Genomic DNA, 18,132 nt, shown 5'->3' with positions numbered 1-18,132 from the left:
AATAACAGGGTATCAGAGGCGCGCACGCATGCGCACAGACACACACACACACACACACACACACAGAGGAATGACCATATAAAAGAGGAAAAAAGAGGGAAGTCATCTATGAGTCATAAAGGACAGCACTCCTGCAACACCTGACTCCTGCAGTGACTAGAACTTTGAGAAAATAAATCCACGTGGGTAAGCCACCTAGCGAGTGCTGTTGTTAGGGCGGTCTTAGAGACCGACAGAGGGACTAAGCACAGCACCTTATTTGGAAATCCCTAGTATCAGAATACTTTGAACAATAACTGATCCGAAGTGGAGTGTATAATAAATTCTTGTTCTGAATTTCTGGAAAGTTCATTTTTAAACTCAACTAAAAAAGTGGCTTTCAATGTGGACAAAGAACAAGTGTCCCAAGTAAATCTATGTGGACTAGATGTGTTCTAGTGCACGGAAATTACTGTGGAATGGAAATGTTGCCATGGCCATATTCCACTCTTGGGCTGGTTGAAGAAACATTTCCTTATTTTATTTGTATTTGTTTATGGGATTCTGTCTGAGATTAAAAATAATACTGAGTAAGTGATTAAAAAGGGATGATTTGGAGCTACTGAATTTAATCAAATTCCCATCTTCTTTTAAATTTAAAATACAATTTATTTTTAAAGAAAGAAAACTAAAGTAGTTGCAATAAATAATAGAAAACAAAAGAAGGGAAAAGGGGATCCAGGCAGAAGAAAGGAGAGAGTATGGAATCAGGGAAAAAGGAGGGGCAGGCTACAATACAATAATGCCGATGGAGGAGTATAGACTCTTACCAGCTTTTGGTTCATGCAGATTATCAATGTAGCATACAGACCACCAACGAGACAGGACCAGAAAAGTAATACTCATAACATAAAATAATGAAAAAACTAAATGTACAGAACACAAAGAGTATTAATTTTGCCAGGGGAAGAGGCTAAGTCATATATAATGGCAAGCCCATTAGAATAACCCTGACTTTTCCTTCTGAAAGCCAGAAGAGACAAATGAATGTTCTAACAACTTCTGAGAAAAGCATAGATACAAGCTCAGACCAGTATATTGAGTGATCACAATACACAAACAAAGAAAACCTTTTTACTATAAAAAACAAATGTAAGCAATTTCTGTTCACCAATTAGCTCTACAGAAAACATTTGAAAGAAAATTTCAGTTTAGACTTCATAAGAGATTTTTTTCTACTTCTACCATGTTTAATGTTCCAAATAGATTTTAAAAACTGGTTGAGTGCATATTACTTTTACCTTCATAAGATATTATGTATATTTTGGAGGCATTTAACTATTATAAATTACTTTGATGACTTAAAAATGTCAATACTGAATTATATATTTTAAAATAAATTTTATTAGTTTAATAAAAAAATTTCAGTTTAAAGATGTTAACACAACCAAGTGGACACAAGGAATAAATACTCCCAGGAGAGTAAATAAGGTGTGGAGGGAAGCACCACCACCACCACCACCACCACCACAACAACAACAACAACAAAAATCAGAAATCAATAAATACTGCTCATTAATAACTATATTAATGACCTCAATTTTCCAATAAAAAAGACAGACTAACATGTTGGATTAGAAAACTGGATCCATCATTCTGTTGCATCTAACAAACACACCTAGACACTACATCAGGATAAAAGTCTTGAAAAATATTTTAAGCAAATCAACTCAAGAAGCAAGCAGTGTAGCCATTTTAATGTCTGATAATATATACTTCAAAACTAATCAGCAGGGATAGGGATAAACATTACATACTCATTAATGAAAAATTCACCAAGAGGATATTGCAATTCAAAATATTTATGCATCAAACCACAAGAATATCCAAGTTCATAAAAGAAACACTACTACAGCTCAAATCACATATTGATCTTCACATGGTGATGGTAGGTGACTTCACCCCTTATGTCTTGACAATAGGCAGGTAAAACTGAACTGAAAAAAAACCAAGTTAAATAGCATCATAAATTAAATGGACCTAACATTTCGCCCAAACACTAAAGAATATATTTTCTTCTTGGCAACTCAAAGAACTTTCTTTAAAATTGAAGAAATTTATATTAGCATATAAAGCACGTTTCAATAGATTTTAAAAAGCAGAAATAATATTGTGCACCCTATGTGACCACCATGGATTAACGACAGAAACAGCAGAAAGTATACAAATTTATGGAAACTGAACAACTCATTATTTAATGAAAATTAGATCAAAACAAAAATTAAGAGGGAAATCTAAAACTTTTTAGAATTGAATAAAAATGCAAACACAGCATACCTAAATGGAATACAATGAGGGCCAGTTCTAAGAGTCAAGCTCATACTAAGTGCCTATAGGAAAAATTGAAAAGATTTCATATTAGTAACTTAATGACACATCTGAAAACTCTAGAGCAATAAGAAAAAATAACACCCAAGACTAGTATATGGGAAGAAATAATCAAACTCGTGTCTAAAATTACAAAAAAGGAAATAAAAAACAAAAACAGTGCAAAGAATAAATGAAATAGCACTGGTTCTTTGAGAAAATCATCAAGATTCAAAAACAAATCTAGACAAAGTAAGCAAAAGATGGAGAGAAAAAACATAAATTAATAAAACTTGGAGATGAGAAAGGGACAGCAGTCACTGAGGAAAGCCAGAGAACATTAAGGACACACCTTAAAAACCTGCACTCCATCAATCAGGAAAACATTTTAAAAAGTTAAAAAGGACAAACTTTGATATATACGATTAACCAAGGTTAAATCAAGATGAAGTAAGCAATTTAAACAGATCCATAACCACTAGTAAAATTGAAGCAATAATTTAAAATTTCCCAAGCAAAAACAGGCTAGAGCTAGGTAGATTCAGCACAGAATTCGATCAGATCCTCAAAGAAGAACTAATGGCAATACTCCTCAAATTATTCTGTAAAAATAGAAACTAAAGGAACATTTTCTAATTTTTTACAAAGCCACTATTATGTCAAAACCAAAATTAAAGATCCTAAAGGGGTTCTACCAGCACCTGACCAATACAGATGCAGACACTCACAGCCAACCATCAGATTGAGCCCAGGGACCCCAATGGAAGAGCTAGGGGAAGGACTGAAGGAACTGAAGGAGATTGCAACCCCATAGGAAGAACAATATCAACTATTTGGACCACCCAGAGCTCCCCAGGACTAAACCACCAACCAAAGAGTGTACATGGAGGGATCCATGACTCCAGATACATATGTAGCAGAGGATGGCCTTGTCTGATATCAATACCCCTGCACAGAGGAATGGTAGAGGGGTGAGTCAGGAATGGGTGAGTGGGTGAAGGAGCACCCTCATAGATGCAAAGGGGAGGAGAGGGGAGGCGGAGGTTGTGGAAGGGTAACCGAGAAAGGGGACATCATTTGAAATGTAAATGAATAAAATGATTAATAAAAAAATCATTGACCATACACCGTAGATGCAAAAATTCTCAATAAAATACTTGCAAACCCAAATCAAGAACAAGATTATCTACCATGATCAAATTGTTTTCATACCTGCGATGCAAGGATGGTTAAAAATACATAAATTAATAAATGTAATCCACCACATAAACCAACTGGAAGACAAAACAAAAAACACAAACAAATGATCATCTCATTAGATGCAGAAAAGTCCTCTGACAAAACGCAACATCCCTTATGGTAAAATGTCCTGGAGAGACTAGGGATAAGGGGTTATATCTCAACATAATAAAGGTAATGTGAAGCAAGCCCACAGTCAACACCTATCCTAAACAGAAAAAACTCAAAGTACTTAAGTCTTCTATTAAAGCAATAAAACAACTGTAGGAGGTCGAGGGGAATACAAACAGGAAAGGAAGATATCAAAGCATCTTTATTTGGAGATGATGTGAATGTACACATAAAAGATGCTAAAGATTTTATCAGCAAACTTCTACAGCTCATAAACCCTTTCAGTAAAGGAGCAGGACAGAAAAACAACACACAAAAACCACTTGCTTTCCTATACATAAATGATACACAGACTGAGAAAGAAATCAGAAAAAGAATATCTTTTACAATAAACTCAAAAAGATCTTAGGATAACTCTGATCAAACAAGCAAAAGACTTCTATAATAAAAACTTGAAGATACTGGAGAATGAAACTGAAAAAGACATCAAAAGAGAGAGATCTCCCATGCTCCTGGATAGGATTAATAGTGTGAAAATGTCCATCCTACCAAAAGCAATCTACAGACTCAATGCAATCCCTATCAAAATTCCAACACAATTTTCAACAAGTAAAAAACAATATTCAACTACATATGGAAAAGCACACACACACACACACACACACACACACACACACACACAGGATAGCTAAACTAATTCCAAATAATAAAAGAACTACAGGAGGTATCAACACCCCAGACTTCAAGTTGTATTACAGAGCTATAGTCATAAAAACAGCAAACCATTGGCATAAAAACAAATACATTGATCAGTGGAATTGCACTATAGATCCAGATGTAATTCTGGATATTTGGATTTTTTTTTTTTTACAAAGAAACCAAAAATACACACTAGGAAAAAAGACAGCATCATCAATAAATGGTGCTATTCAAACTGGATATCTGCATGTAGAAGAGTGCAAATAGATCCATACTTATTATCCTGAACAAAATTCAACTTCAAATAGATCAAAGGCATCAACAGAAAACTAGGTGTTCTGAATCTAAGAGAAAGCAGGGAATAGGCCGGAACTCATTGACCCAGGAGAAGACTTTCTGAGCGGGATACCAATGACAAAGGCACTGAGATCAACAATTAATAAATGAGAACTCATGATGTAGAAAAGCTTCTCTACAGCAAAGAACACTATCATTCCAGAAAAGCAGCAGGCTATAACATAGGAAAAATATTTAGCAACTACACACTCCAAGAACTAAGAAAGAAAAAAAAAATCAATTGAAAAATGGGGTACAGAATTGAAGATTTCTCAAAAGATGAAAACACAAATGGCTAAGAAACATTTAAGAATGGTTAGCATCTTCATGAATCAGAAACTAAAACTAAAACTCCCTGCAATTCCTCCTTACCCTTAACAGAATGGCTATAATCAGTTTTGAAAAGACAGCAATGCTGGCGCAGAAGCAGAGAAAGGGGAACACTTACTCATCTCTGCCGGGAGGTGCGTATTGGTTCAGCCACTGTAGAAATCAATGTGGAGGCACCTTAGGAAGGTGAGAATAGATCATCTACCTTAAGATCAGGCTAACCCACTCTTGGGCACATACCCAAAGGATTCTGCATCTTACTACAGAGATGTCTGCTTATCCATGTTCACTCCTGCTTTACTCATAATGGCCAGACAATGGAAACAGCCTAGATGTCCATCAACTGATAGATAAAGAAAATGTGGCACATTTATACAGTGGAATACTATTCATTTATTAAGAAAATTAAATTATGAAATTTGCAGGTAAATGGATAAAGCTAGATATAATCGTCCTAACTGAGGTAATATGGATCAAAAGACAACCTTTTGAGCTTGTGATATGTGCTACAATCCAAATAACCACAGAGGTTAGGAACCTAGATAGGGACTTGGGGTTGTGAGGGGTGAGGAGGGGACCTTCAAAGGAGGGGAAATAGAATACTGATACCAGAGAGATAAAAGGGAAAACAGGAGAATTACATAGAAGGAGATGGGAGAGCAGGATGCAGGAAGGTCTATATGGAGGAACAATTAACAATAAAGGTCTTTTGAAAAACCATATGAATGGCGAAAACATGATCAAAATATAATGTATAAGAAAATTAACAAAATAAATAAAAAGTCAGTTAATACAGCGGACATACACGGGGGCAGAATGCAGGGCCATTTGACACTGACTGTAACAATGGGAAGAAGATGAAGTTGTTAAGCACTCTAATAGGACATGAGAGATTGTATCTCATACTCATATGAGATTTAGGATTCTTAGTTGATGACAAACACTGCATAGTTAACCTAATGTGTAACTTCATGGCAGAAAAATAACTCCAAATTTTAGATAATAAGAGCATATAACAAAATTGCCTCACACATATTTAAAAACTCTTAACTACTAATCAACAAATGGAGACAGCTTTGTTTCGCCAAAAGAGAACACACTTTACACTGAGTCAGACCTGAGTCCTGGTCTTAGTTTTCAAGGTTATACAAGATATGCAAGTTCATTACATGCAGCTTCCAGGACCTCAACAAACTGAAGAGGGGTTCTTGCAGGGCCAAGGGATCTTGCTGTGAGGGTCACATATGATGAAGATTAAGTAATGCAATTATACTCTTTGGCACGTAAATAGATATTGCTTCCAGAGCAGCATGGGATTCTAGCCTATCTAATTCTCACACCAACTCCAAGAGGAAGTTACGGTGCAAATTTGCAAATGGTAACATGAAATCCTCAACCATGTCGGAGCGCAACACTCAAGAGTGTTGTCATTCACTTCTAGTAGGACCTTCTATGGCATTATATGCTGGGGCTTTCCCAAAGATCATAAACAACAGGCAAAGGGAGGAAGGAAAGGATTCAGAAAATACCTATGGGAAATGAGAGGGTTTAGGGATTAGCGGAGTACTCCCTTTATATAGAGGCTTCCCACCAGGACATGAGAAATGTTCCTGGAAATAACATTGTTTTTTATGCTTTCCCACTCTCAGCTTCCATAACTGTCCTGGTCAACCCAGACTGTGCGCTCTTGAGAACTAGGTACAAATCAGGGCCTGCACAGTCATCAAATCCCGTACACTGGCTGGATGCATAGAGTAATCACAGAGTGTGGAATAGAGGTGTACAAAGTTCTGCACGCTGGGGTAGGGGAGAGTCTCACTTCCACAGCAAGATGCTAAAGGAAAGGCCACCACAAAGATAATGAGAGGCAAAACAATTTCATTAAGTCCAAACTATGCTACCTCAAGATCTAAAGAAAAATATTTTCAGAGAAAGTATGACAACGCTGGACACTTACCTAAGATGAGATGAAGCTTGGTCTCTGTCTGGAAAGCATAGTGCAATGTCACCAAAAATGGCGACTGTCTAATGTGCTCCAGAACCTGTCGTTCTGTCCTTGTATGCTCTGTGGTTTTAGCTTTCTGAACTATTGTTGCCTTTTTTAAAACCTTCATAGCATACAGCTTTCCAGCATCATGGCCGCTTATTTTACGAACTAGAAATACTTTCCCATAAGCTGAAAAAGAAAAGAAAAAAATTCCCATAAGCTGAAGAAAAGGAAAAAAATTAAAATGTTACATTAACAGAATAGTATTTTATGAAAATAAAATTAATGCTCCCAGCCAACACACACAAACACTCATTCAATGGAAAAGCAAGCTTGATGCTATTTCAAATAGTTCTTTGATAATTTCTTTAGCCTTTTACTAAACATTTCTAGCTCTAGCCCCCAGTATTTACATATCTAGCCACTGCTGATGAAGTTCTGCATTCACTCCAAATGTTATTCTCTCCTCAATATTTTTAGGTCTGAAAAAATAACTGTTATTATGGTCAGCTAGCTGACCAACCAGTCTAACTCAGGAACAAGTAGGACATTTTAGACATTACATAAAACCCTGAGGTATATACGTATATATTTGCCGCTGGATTGATATCTTTCTTTCTGTTTTTTTTCCCCCTGAAGGGGTCTCAGTATGTTCCCCAGCCTGGCCTTGACATTATATCCTTCTACATAAGCCTAATGTCTGAGATTCTAGGTGAGATTCTGGTCTCCAAGAGTTTTTTCTTCCTTTTCCTCTTTCACATTCATGTGTGATGTGCATGTATACTTATTTGCATATATGTGAATATGCTTGTTCACATGTATATGGAGGTTAAAAGTTGATGTTAAGAATCATTGTTGATTGTCCTTCTACCTTATTCATTGAGGCAGACTCAATCAAATCTAGAGCTCACCAATATGTTAACCAGTTTGCTCTGGGAATCCTGTCTATCTCCCAGTCTTGCTGGAATAAAGGTCACAAAGCCAATCAATCATTTTTGGATTCTGGGTTCTGGAGATTCAAACCCTGGCCCTCACACTTGCATTGTAAGCATTTTAACCATTGAGCAATCTCCCCAGTTCTCCAAGACAGTTCTTAATAAGAGTCTAATAATTCAGATAAACAAAGTACTCCAAGTATTCCTATATATCTATTCTTTTAGAACCAAAGCAATATAAAGACATTATATAAAACAAAGGAGGGATTTACACTTAACAAACACTAAAATACCCAGAACTGAAGGCAATATAGACAGAAACCCCTTTACATCTCTAGGCAGAAATGATTTGTAACTTCTGGGTCAATCTCATCATGCATTTCATAGGTAAAGACTGTGGGAGGCACAATCCTGTATATGGTACTGCTCTTCCAGTTGAAGATTTATCCTTGTGGGTAGAGCAGCTTCCCTGAATGCATTTCCTCAAGGAAGATAAGGAAGGGGAGGAAGAAGGAGCAGGAAAAGAGATGAAGAGAGATAAGGAAAGGAGGAGGAAGGCTTTGAATTCAAATGTATCTTGGAATGGTTATGCTCAATTCCAACTCAGAAATTAAGTGCTTTAATGAGAACACTTTGAGTTGGACTCAGTTTTAATCCAGATCACTGCTACTATTACCTTGCTAACAACTCCCTGTATTTAGCCCATAATTCTATTATCATCTACCTACTGGAGCAGGAAAGCTTTATGGGAAAGGCTCTCCACTTCATTCAGTTCAGTTAAGAACTAGATCAGTACCAACACTTGATATGCCATGGATTAATGCTAGACTAGACTAATCCTGAGGGAATGATTCCAGCCCTTGAGAGGGAGCAGTCCATGCCAGGTCCTTAGTTAAGCACGCCCTTCTATATACCAACTTACTTAATCTGCACCACAACCAGTGAAGTGGGACTTTCAGGTATTCTATTTCAGAGATAAGTTCATAGTAATTAATAAAATTGGCTAAAAGACATGATCTAGCGGAAAGACAAACAAATGAGCAAGTGTGTGGAGAAGAGCTAGTCCCATTCCAGTCTATGGCCTAGGTTGGCAAAGGAGTCCTCCAACCCCAGGGTACTGCTCACAGCCTGAGCAAAGGGATCCTTCCTTCGGCTTCCCCCCTTGCTCCCTACCTCTCTGTCTCCCTCTTAGAAGTCCCCAGGATAATTATGGTGCCAGCTTCAAGAGAGAAAAATAAGTTAATTAAACAGCAGCTGCTGCATCAACAGCAGGAGCAGCAGCAGCCATCTCCCTGATTCAAATGCAAGTAGTGACTTCCAGAATCATTCTATCAGTAAATGAGTAAAAAAATCAAATTCTTCCTGGCTAGGAACCTGACTTTCTAGATTATAATAAAACCAGTGCTATAAGACGTTTAGCATATTCTGAAGAAAAGTTTGTGTTGTACTTAAGTATGTGTGATAATTATAGGTTGAGATCTCAGAAAGGCTGAAGTGAATCAAAAAAGAAAATTACAACTTTCAGGATCTAACAAATCAACCTAAAGAATGAAGCTAGAACAGCATATTTTGTACAGCAGCAATGAAACCAAGATAGAAGCCACTCCAATGATATATACTTTGTCTTCCAACAGAAGAAGGTGCTATACAATCTGGGGAGGAAGTAAAGTCCTATCCAGGCAATCTTAGTTCTTCCACGTACCTTACATACATACACAGGCCCTACCAACTTATCTTCTCCCACATGCCAATGTACTGTAAAGTGCTAGAAATTATGTAATCTATCTAGCATCTGAAAAGTAAGAATCCTTTCTGTGTCACTGAAACATCTTCCTAGTACACCACATTTGTCTGCAACAAAAGAAAACAAAAGAATGTGGACCCTGTGAGAGATGCAAGCTATAAGCACTCAAAACCAAGTACTTCTCAGAACCTTTAGACACATTAACTCTTTCAGTTCTTAGAACTTCTTCCTAAGAGGTGCTGATGAGCATCTCAGTTTATATAGGAGGAAACTCAAGTACAGATCAATTGCCCAGTGATTCATGATCACACTGGCCCATTCAGCCCACATTCTAGGTGTGCACTCTTAGATCTGCTTCTGCTGATTACCTTAAAATGAGTGATCTCATCAGTAAATAATAAAATCTCAACATAAAACTGGATACACTAAATCTAGTAGAAGAAAATGTGGGGAACTGCCTTGAACATATTGATAAACAGGAGACAAATTCCTGAACAGAACACCAATATCTCAGGTATAAGATCAACACTTAATAAATGAGACCTCATGAAACTGAAAAACTCTGTAAGACAAAGGATACCGTCAATAGGACAAAGCGGCAGCCTATAGAATGGGAGAAGATCTTCACCAAATCTACATTCAACAAGAGTGCTAGTATCTGCTATATACAAAAAAACCTCAAGAAATTAGCTTCTAACAAACCAAATAACCCTATTTAAAAATGGGGTAGAGAACAGAAAATTCTCAACAGAGGAATCTCTCTAATAGCCAAGAAGCACTTAAAGAAATATTATTCAATGTCCTTAGTCATCAGGGAAATGCAAATCAAAATAACTCTGAGATTCTATCCTATACCTATTAGAATGGCCAAGATCAAAAACACAAGTGATAGTTTGTACACGCTTGGCCCAAGGAGTGCCACTATTAGAAGGTGGGACCCTGTTGGAGTAGGTGTGTCACTGTGGGTGTGGGCTTTAATCCTAGCTGCCTGGAAGCCAGTATTCTGCTAGTAGCCTTCAGTTCCTCCTGCACTATGCCTGCCTGGATGCCACCATGTTCTAGCCTTGATGATAATGGACTGAACCTCTGAACCTGAAATCAGCCCCAATTAAATGTTGTCTTTATAAGAGTTGCCTTGGTCATGGAGTCTGTTTATAGCAATTAAAACCCTAATTAAGACATCAAATGACAGCACAGGTTGGTGAAGATGTAGAGCAAGGAGAACACTCCTTCACTGCTATTCAGAGTGCAAATTTGTACAACCACTTTCTCAGAAAACTGGGAAAAGTTCCATCCGAGGACCCAGCTAGACTACTATTGGGCATATAAACAAAATATGTTCCACTATATCAAAGGGACACTTGGTCAACCATGTTCATAGCAGCTTTATTCATAACAGTAAAAAACTGGAAACAACCTAGATGTCCCTCAACTGAATAATGGATAAAGAAAATGTGATACATCTACACAATGGAATACTATTCAGCTATTAAAACCAAAGATATCCTGAAATTTTCAGGTAAATGGATGCAACTAGAAAATATCATCCTGCCGGCTCTGGTGGCGCAGGCCGGTAGGATTTGCTGAAGGAGGCAGAGGCAGGAGGATCTGGAGTTCGAGGCCAGCCTGGACTACACATTTTTAAAAAAAGAAAATATCATCCTGAGCGAAATAACATAGACCCATTAAGACTCACATAATATGTACTCACTTATAAGTGGATATTAGCTATAAAGTACAAGGTAACAATGGTACAATCCATAGACCCAAAGAAGCTAAGAAAGGAAAGCCCAAGAGAGGATATTTGAATTTCACTTAGAAGAGGAAATAAAATAGATACTGGAGGTGAATGAAGGTATTGGTAGTATTGGGTGGGATGGGGGTAGGGAGGGAAACGGGTGGGATCAGTTATAGGGCCAGAGTACGCAGGCAAAGGCTGGAAAAGAGAATGAAAATAATGTGGTGGTGGTGGGGGGCATCTCTGGGGCAAGCTGGAGATCTGGGACAGGGAAGACTCCAGGGAATCTCTGGGGATGGCCCTAGCTTAGACTCCTAGCAGCTGGAGATATGGAGACTGAACTGGCCACCTCCTGTAGCCAGGTAAGACTTCCAGTAGAGGGAGGGGGCCACCAACCCACCCACAAAAGCTTTGACCGGAAAATATGTTTTGCCTATGAGATGTGCAGGGGAAAAAAGGAGCAGAGAGTGACAGAATAGCTAACTTGAGACCCACCCAATGAAAGAAAGCCAATTCCTGACACTATTAAAGATACTCTGCTATGCTTGGAGACAGGAGCCTTGTGAGAGGCCTCATCCAGCAGCTGATGGAAGCAGGTGCAGAGACCCACAGCCAAACATTAGGCAGAGCTTGGGGAGTCTTGTGTAAGAGTGAGGGGAAGGATTGAGGGAGATGGAGGGGTCAAGAACACTACAACAAGACCAACAGAATCAACTAGCCTGGTCCGCTGGGGGCTCACAGAAACGGAACCAACCAAAGAGTATGCATGGGCAGGACCTAGGCCTCCTATACATTTTAGTAGACATGAAGCTTGATCTTGATGTGGGTCCCCCAACAACTGGAGCAGGGGCTGCCTCTGACACTGCTGCCTGCCTGTGGGTCCCCTTCCTCTAGCTGGCCTTCCTTGTCTGGCCTTAGTGGGAGAAGATACGCTCAGTCCTGCTTCAACTTGATGTGCTGGGGCAGGTTGGTACTCATGGGGTATCCTCCCCCTTCTCTGAGGAGAAGGAGAGGGGAGAAGGGGAGAAGGAGCATGGGACTGCGGTGGGACTGAGAGGAGCAGAAGGAGTGAGTCTTAGATTGGGATGTAAAGTGAAAAAATTAAAAAAAAAAAGGAAAACACCACAGGAATCAAAAATATAGTCCATCTATAAATAATTAATTTTCCAAGTATTATAATTTTAATATAACATGGCCTACATAGTCTCATGTGTTGAATAGTTAGTTGGTAACTGATGGCTCTATTCTGGGAGATGGTAGGGACTATCTGGAAGAGGTTTACAGGTAATTATTACCTAGTTCCTTATTCTTTGCTTCCTGTTTGCTATGAGGTAGTCTCTGTCACGTGCTCCCTCAACCATGATATTCTTACTCCCCCAAAGGCCCAAAAATCAGCAAAGGCAAGGACTAGGGAATCAACAAAGGCCAAAACCCTAGAAAATGGATAGCCAAGGAAACAACTGCAACATTTTCACTGTTCTGGGAGGCATTTTAATGCCTACAGAAAGCTAAGTAATAAAGAAACAATAAAATATAATTGAAGGCATGTAAACTTTTAATTTTTATTCACATACATTATTCTGAGTGAAGCTTTCACAGGTCATAAAGAGTTAAGGACAACTGTTCAGAAAGCCTCTGGCTATATCCTTCCTTAAGTCCCTCAACCTAGGCATGGTTCTTTCACTGGATTTCAGGGTGACAACCACGGAGACCCATTTCCTGTCACTCAATTTCTCTAATGCTATTTAAAACTATATATTGTACAAACCTCTTATTATTTAAGCTCATATCAAACTACTGCTTTTTTTAAACAGCAGAAATTCTAAGTGACTTGCACTTAGAGTTCCCAAGACTGGCAGTCTCTCTCTAAGTGCATGGCATAATAAACACCTGGGCCTGTTCACTCCCCATCCCCCCCCCCCCATCACAGACACTAGCTGCCCCACAGGGTTAAGCTTTTTGTATATGCTGTTCTGTAGCTGCACTGTCATTAAATATTACATAAACCACAGAAAATGAATATAAAAAAATAGGCTGATTGTTCTGAACAGATAGTTAAAAGTAAGATACTTAAAAAGGAACCTCTAAAATGTTAGTTGTGGGTGAAACGACTGAAAGGCCAGGACAAAACTAAATCCAAGATGCCTCTGTAGTCGGATTACTTCAAATATGTCTAAGCTCTCATTACACTTGAAAGAATCTGAAGCTGTTACTTTTAGATGAATCAGTAGAAGCATGACTTTTTAGCAAATTAAACCATTATGAGCCAGTTCTCAAAATCATATGCCTACAGCTAAGCTTTGGCAATGAATACATATGGGTAAATTTTAAGTGAAAAGTGTTCCAAGAAATGCATACAACTATCCTTTAATCATTACAGCCCTTTTGACTAACCGCAAGTCTCAATTGTATCAAACAAGAGACTATCTACTAACTAAAAGATCACACTATTGATAAAATGTAATCCTCTCCTTATTTTGGATTATTAGAATCTTTTAAACAGGGCCAGGCACATCAATCTTTCTAGTTATGTTTCCCAGCTTGCTTTATCCATAACCTGATAAACAAACCTTTTGTGCTGTCATCTAACTTTATAAACAAACAAACAAATAAATAAATAAATACCTTTGCACTTCCGCCAGATCCTTCCTGCTGGGGCAGACTCCTAGCTAGTCTGTTCCCTTGAAGACACAATATCCTGACCCATCCCAGAGGACCTGCTGCACTCAGAGCAGTTGAGGACCCACTGCAGAGCAGTTGGACAACAACTTGACTGTTCCACTGAAGATCCAACAGTCTGAAGGCCTCCCAGGAGACCTATTGTGGCCAGGGCAACAGATCGGCAGCTTCTCTGCCCCTGTGAAGAAAGGCCCCACAGGTGGTCCACTAAAGCCAAGGCTGCAGGCCTACCTGAAAACCTGAAACAACCTAGGGACAAAAGAGGCAGTCTCCAGACAAACACCAGACTAACAAACACCAGGGATATCCAGATGGTGAAAGGCAAGTGCAAGACCATAAACAACAGAAGCCAAAATACAGGGGCAAAATCAGAACCCAGTTCTCCCACCACAGCAAACCGTGAATACACCAATACACCTGAAAATCAGGAACCTGTCCTAAAATCCTATCTCATGAAGATAATCGAGTCCCTTAAGGAGGATATCAATAACTCACTGAAAGAAATACAGGAAAACGCAGGTAAAGAGGTGAGGGAATTGAAAAAAGTGCTCTAAGACCTAAAAGTGGAAATAGAAAGAATAAAAGAAGACACAAATGGAGGCAAACCTGGAAATGGAAAACCTAGAAAAGAGGTCAGGAATTACAGATGCAAGTATCACCAACAGAATACAAGAGCCAGAAGAGAGAATCTCAGGTGTAGAAGATACCATAGAAGAGATTGACACAACTGTCAAAAAAAAAATTGAAACATAAAAAACTCCTTACCCAAAGCATCCAGGAAATTCAGGACACAATGAAAAGACCAAATCTAAGAATAATTGAATTGGGATAGAGGAGAATGAAGATTCCCAGCTCAAAGGACCCGAAAATGTCTTCAACAAAATCATAGAAGAAAACCTAAAGAAAGAAATGGCCATAAAGGTACAAGAAGCCTATAGAACATCAAATAAATGGGACCAGAAAAGAAAATCCTCTTGTCATATAATAATCAAAACAATAAATGCACAGAACAAAGAAAGAATATTAAAAGCTACAAGGGAAAAGGGTCAAGTAACATACAATGGTAGACCTATCAGAATTACACCAAACTTCTCAACAGAGACTATGAAAGCCAGAAGAGCCTGGTCAGAGGTCATGCAGACTCTAAGAGAATACAAATGCCAGCCTAGGCTACTATACCCAGCAAAACTCTCAACATAGATGGAGAAACCGAAATATTCCAGGACAAAACCAAATTCAAAAAGTATCTACCAATCCAGCCCTACAGAGGATCCTAGAAGGAAAACTCCAACACAGGGAAGGTACCTGCACCAAGGAAAGGATAAGATATTAAGCATCTCACAATAAAGCCAAGAGGAGAGGACCACAAGCCCCCCACCCCAAAAAAAACACCTACACAAACAAACAAATAAGGAACCAACAGTCATCTCTCTTTAATATCTCTCAATATTAATGGACTCAATTCACCTGTAAAAAGACATAAGCTAACAGACTAAAGACATAAGCAAACAAGATCCAGCATTTTGCGGCATATAAGAAACACACCTTAATAACAAAGACAGACACTATCTCAGAGTAAAAGGATGGAAAAAGGCCTTCCAAGCAAATGGTCCCAGGAAACAAGCAGGAGTTACCATCTTAATATCCAATAAAATAGACTTTCAACCAAAAGTTATCAAGTGTGATGAAGAAGGACACTTCATACTTATCAAGGGGAAAATCCACCAAGATGAACTCTCAATTCTGAACATCTATGCCCCAAATGAAAGAGCACCCATATTCATAAAAGAAACTTTACTAAAGCTCAATGCATACATTGGACTGACACAATAATAGTGGGAAACTTCAACACCCCACTCTCAACATTGGACAGGTCATTGAAACAGAAACTCAACAGACACAGTGAAACTAAAAGAGGTTATGAACCAAATGGATTTTACAGATATCTACAGAACATTTGACCTTAAAACAAAAGAATACATCTTCTTCTTAGCACCTCATGGTACCTTCTCCAAAATCAACCATATAAATTGGACATAAAACAACCCTCGACTGATATAAGAAGATTGAAATAATCCATGCATCCTATCAGATGACCATGGCCTAAGGTTGGTCTTCAAGAACAGCAAAAACTACAGAAAGCCCACATACACAGGGAAACTGAACAACTCTTTACTCAATGATAATTTGGTCAGAAAAAAAATAAAGAAATTGAAGACTTCCTAGAATTCAATGAAAACATTGATACACTGTACCCAAACTTAAGAGACATAATGAAAGCAGTGCTAAGAGGAAAGTTCATAGCACTAAGAGCCCTGGTAAAGAAACTAGAGAGATCTTACACTAACATCTTAACAGCACACCTGAAAGCTCTAGAACAAAAAGAAGAAAACTCACCCAAAAGGAGTAGAAGGCAGGAAATAGCCAAACTCAGGGTTGAAATCAAACAGAAACAAAGAAAACAACACAAAGAATCAACAAAACCGATTCCTTGAGAGAATCAACAAGATAAACCCCTAGCAAAACTAACTAAAGAGCCAAGAGGCAGTATCCAAATTAACAAAATCAGAAATGAAAAGGGAGACATAACAGAAACAGGAAATTCAAAAAATCATCAGATCCTACTATAAAAGCCTATACTCGAAGGGCGGTGGTGGCACACACCTGTAATCCCAGCACTCTGGGAGGCAGAGGCAGGCGGATTTCTAAGTTTGAGGCCAGCCTGGTCTACGGAGTGAGTTCCAGGACAGCCAGGGCTATACAGAGAAACCCTGTCTTGAAAAAACCAAAAACAAACAAACAAACAAAAGCAAAAATAAAAACAAAAAAAAGCCTATACTCAATAAAACTGGAAAATCTAGAAGAAAGGGATGGTTTTTCTAGACAGATACTACATACCAAAGTTAAATCAAGAGCAGGTAAACTATCTAAATAGGCCCACATCACATAAGGAAATAGAAGTAATTAAAAACCTCCCAACCAAAAAAAGCCCAGGACCAGATGGATTTAGTGCAGAATTCTACCAGACCTTCAAAGAAGACCTGATACCAATTTTCCTCCAACTATTCCATAAAATAGAAAGAGAAGGAGCACTACCTAGCTAATTCTATAAAGCCACAATTACTCTGATACCTAAACCACACAAGGAACCAACTAAAAAAGAGAACCTCAGACCAATCTCGCTTATGAATATCGATGCAAAAATACTCCATAAAACTCTTGCAATCTGTATCCAAGAACACATTAAAACTATCATTCACCACGAACAAGTAGGCTTCATCCCAGGGATGCAAGGTTGGTTCAAAAGTACAAAACTCCATTAATGTAATCCACTATATAAACAAACTGAAAGAAAAAAAACTACATGATCATCTTCCTAGATGCAGAAAAAGTATTTGACAAAATACTACACCCCTTCATGTTAAAAGTATTGGAGAGATCAGGAATTCAAGGCCTATACCTAAACATAATAAAAGCAATATATGTAAACTAACAGCTAATATCAAATTAAATGGAGATATACTTGAGGCAACCCCACTGAAATTGGGGACAAGGATGCCCACTCTCCCCATATCTATTCAATATAGTACTTGAAGTACTAGCTAGAACAGTAAGACAACAGAAAGATATCAAGGGGATACAAATTGGCAAAGAAGAAATAAAGGTATCACTATTTACAGATGATATGATAGTATACATAAGCGACCCCAAAAATTCTACCAGAGAACTTCTCCAGCAGATAAACAACTTCAGCAAAGAGGCTGGATATAAAATTAACTCAAATAAATCAGTAGCCTTCCTTTATAAAAATGACAAACAGGCTGAGAAAGAAATTAGGGAAACAGTTCCCTTCACAATAGCCACAAATAATATAAAATATCTTGGGGTAACTCTAACCAAACAAGTGAAAGGTCTGTGTAACAATAACTTCAAGTCTTTCAAGAAAGAAATCGAAGATCTCAGAAAATGGAGAGACCTCCCTTGTTCA

At 38.2% G+C, this 18,132-nt stretch overlaps 1 protein-coding gene across 1 annotated transcript in view; it reads right to left on the bottom strand.

The window, feature by feature from the left end:
* Rps6ka5 (ribosomal protein S6 kinase A5) overlaps window positions 1-18,132 on the bottom strand; it is a 177,531-nt gene that overhangs the window by 96,278 nt on the left and 63,121 nt on the right. Inside the window, exon 3 of the mRNA XM_052185249.1 lies at window positions 7,019-7,237. Within this exon, the coding sequence (XP_052041209.1) occupies window positions 7,019-7,237 (219 nt within the window). The remainder of the gene's footprint in view (window positions 1-7,018; window positions 7,238-18,132) is intronic.

This window comes from Apodemus sylvaticus, chromosome 6, assembly GCF_947179515.1.
Source record: "Apodemus sylvaticus chromosome 6, mApoSyl1.1, whole genome shotgun sequence".
NCBI lineage: Eukaryota > Metazoa > Chordata > Mammalia > Rodentia > Muridae > Apodemus > Apodemus sylvaticus.
This window is presented reverse-complemented; position numbering and strand designations above follow the sequence as displayed.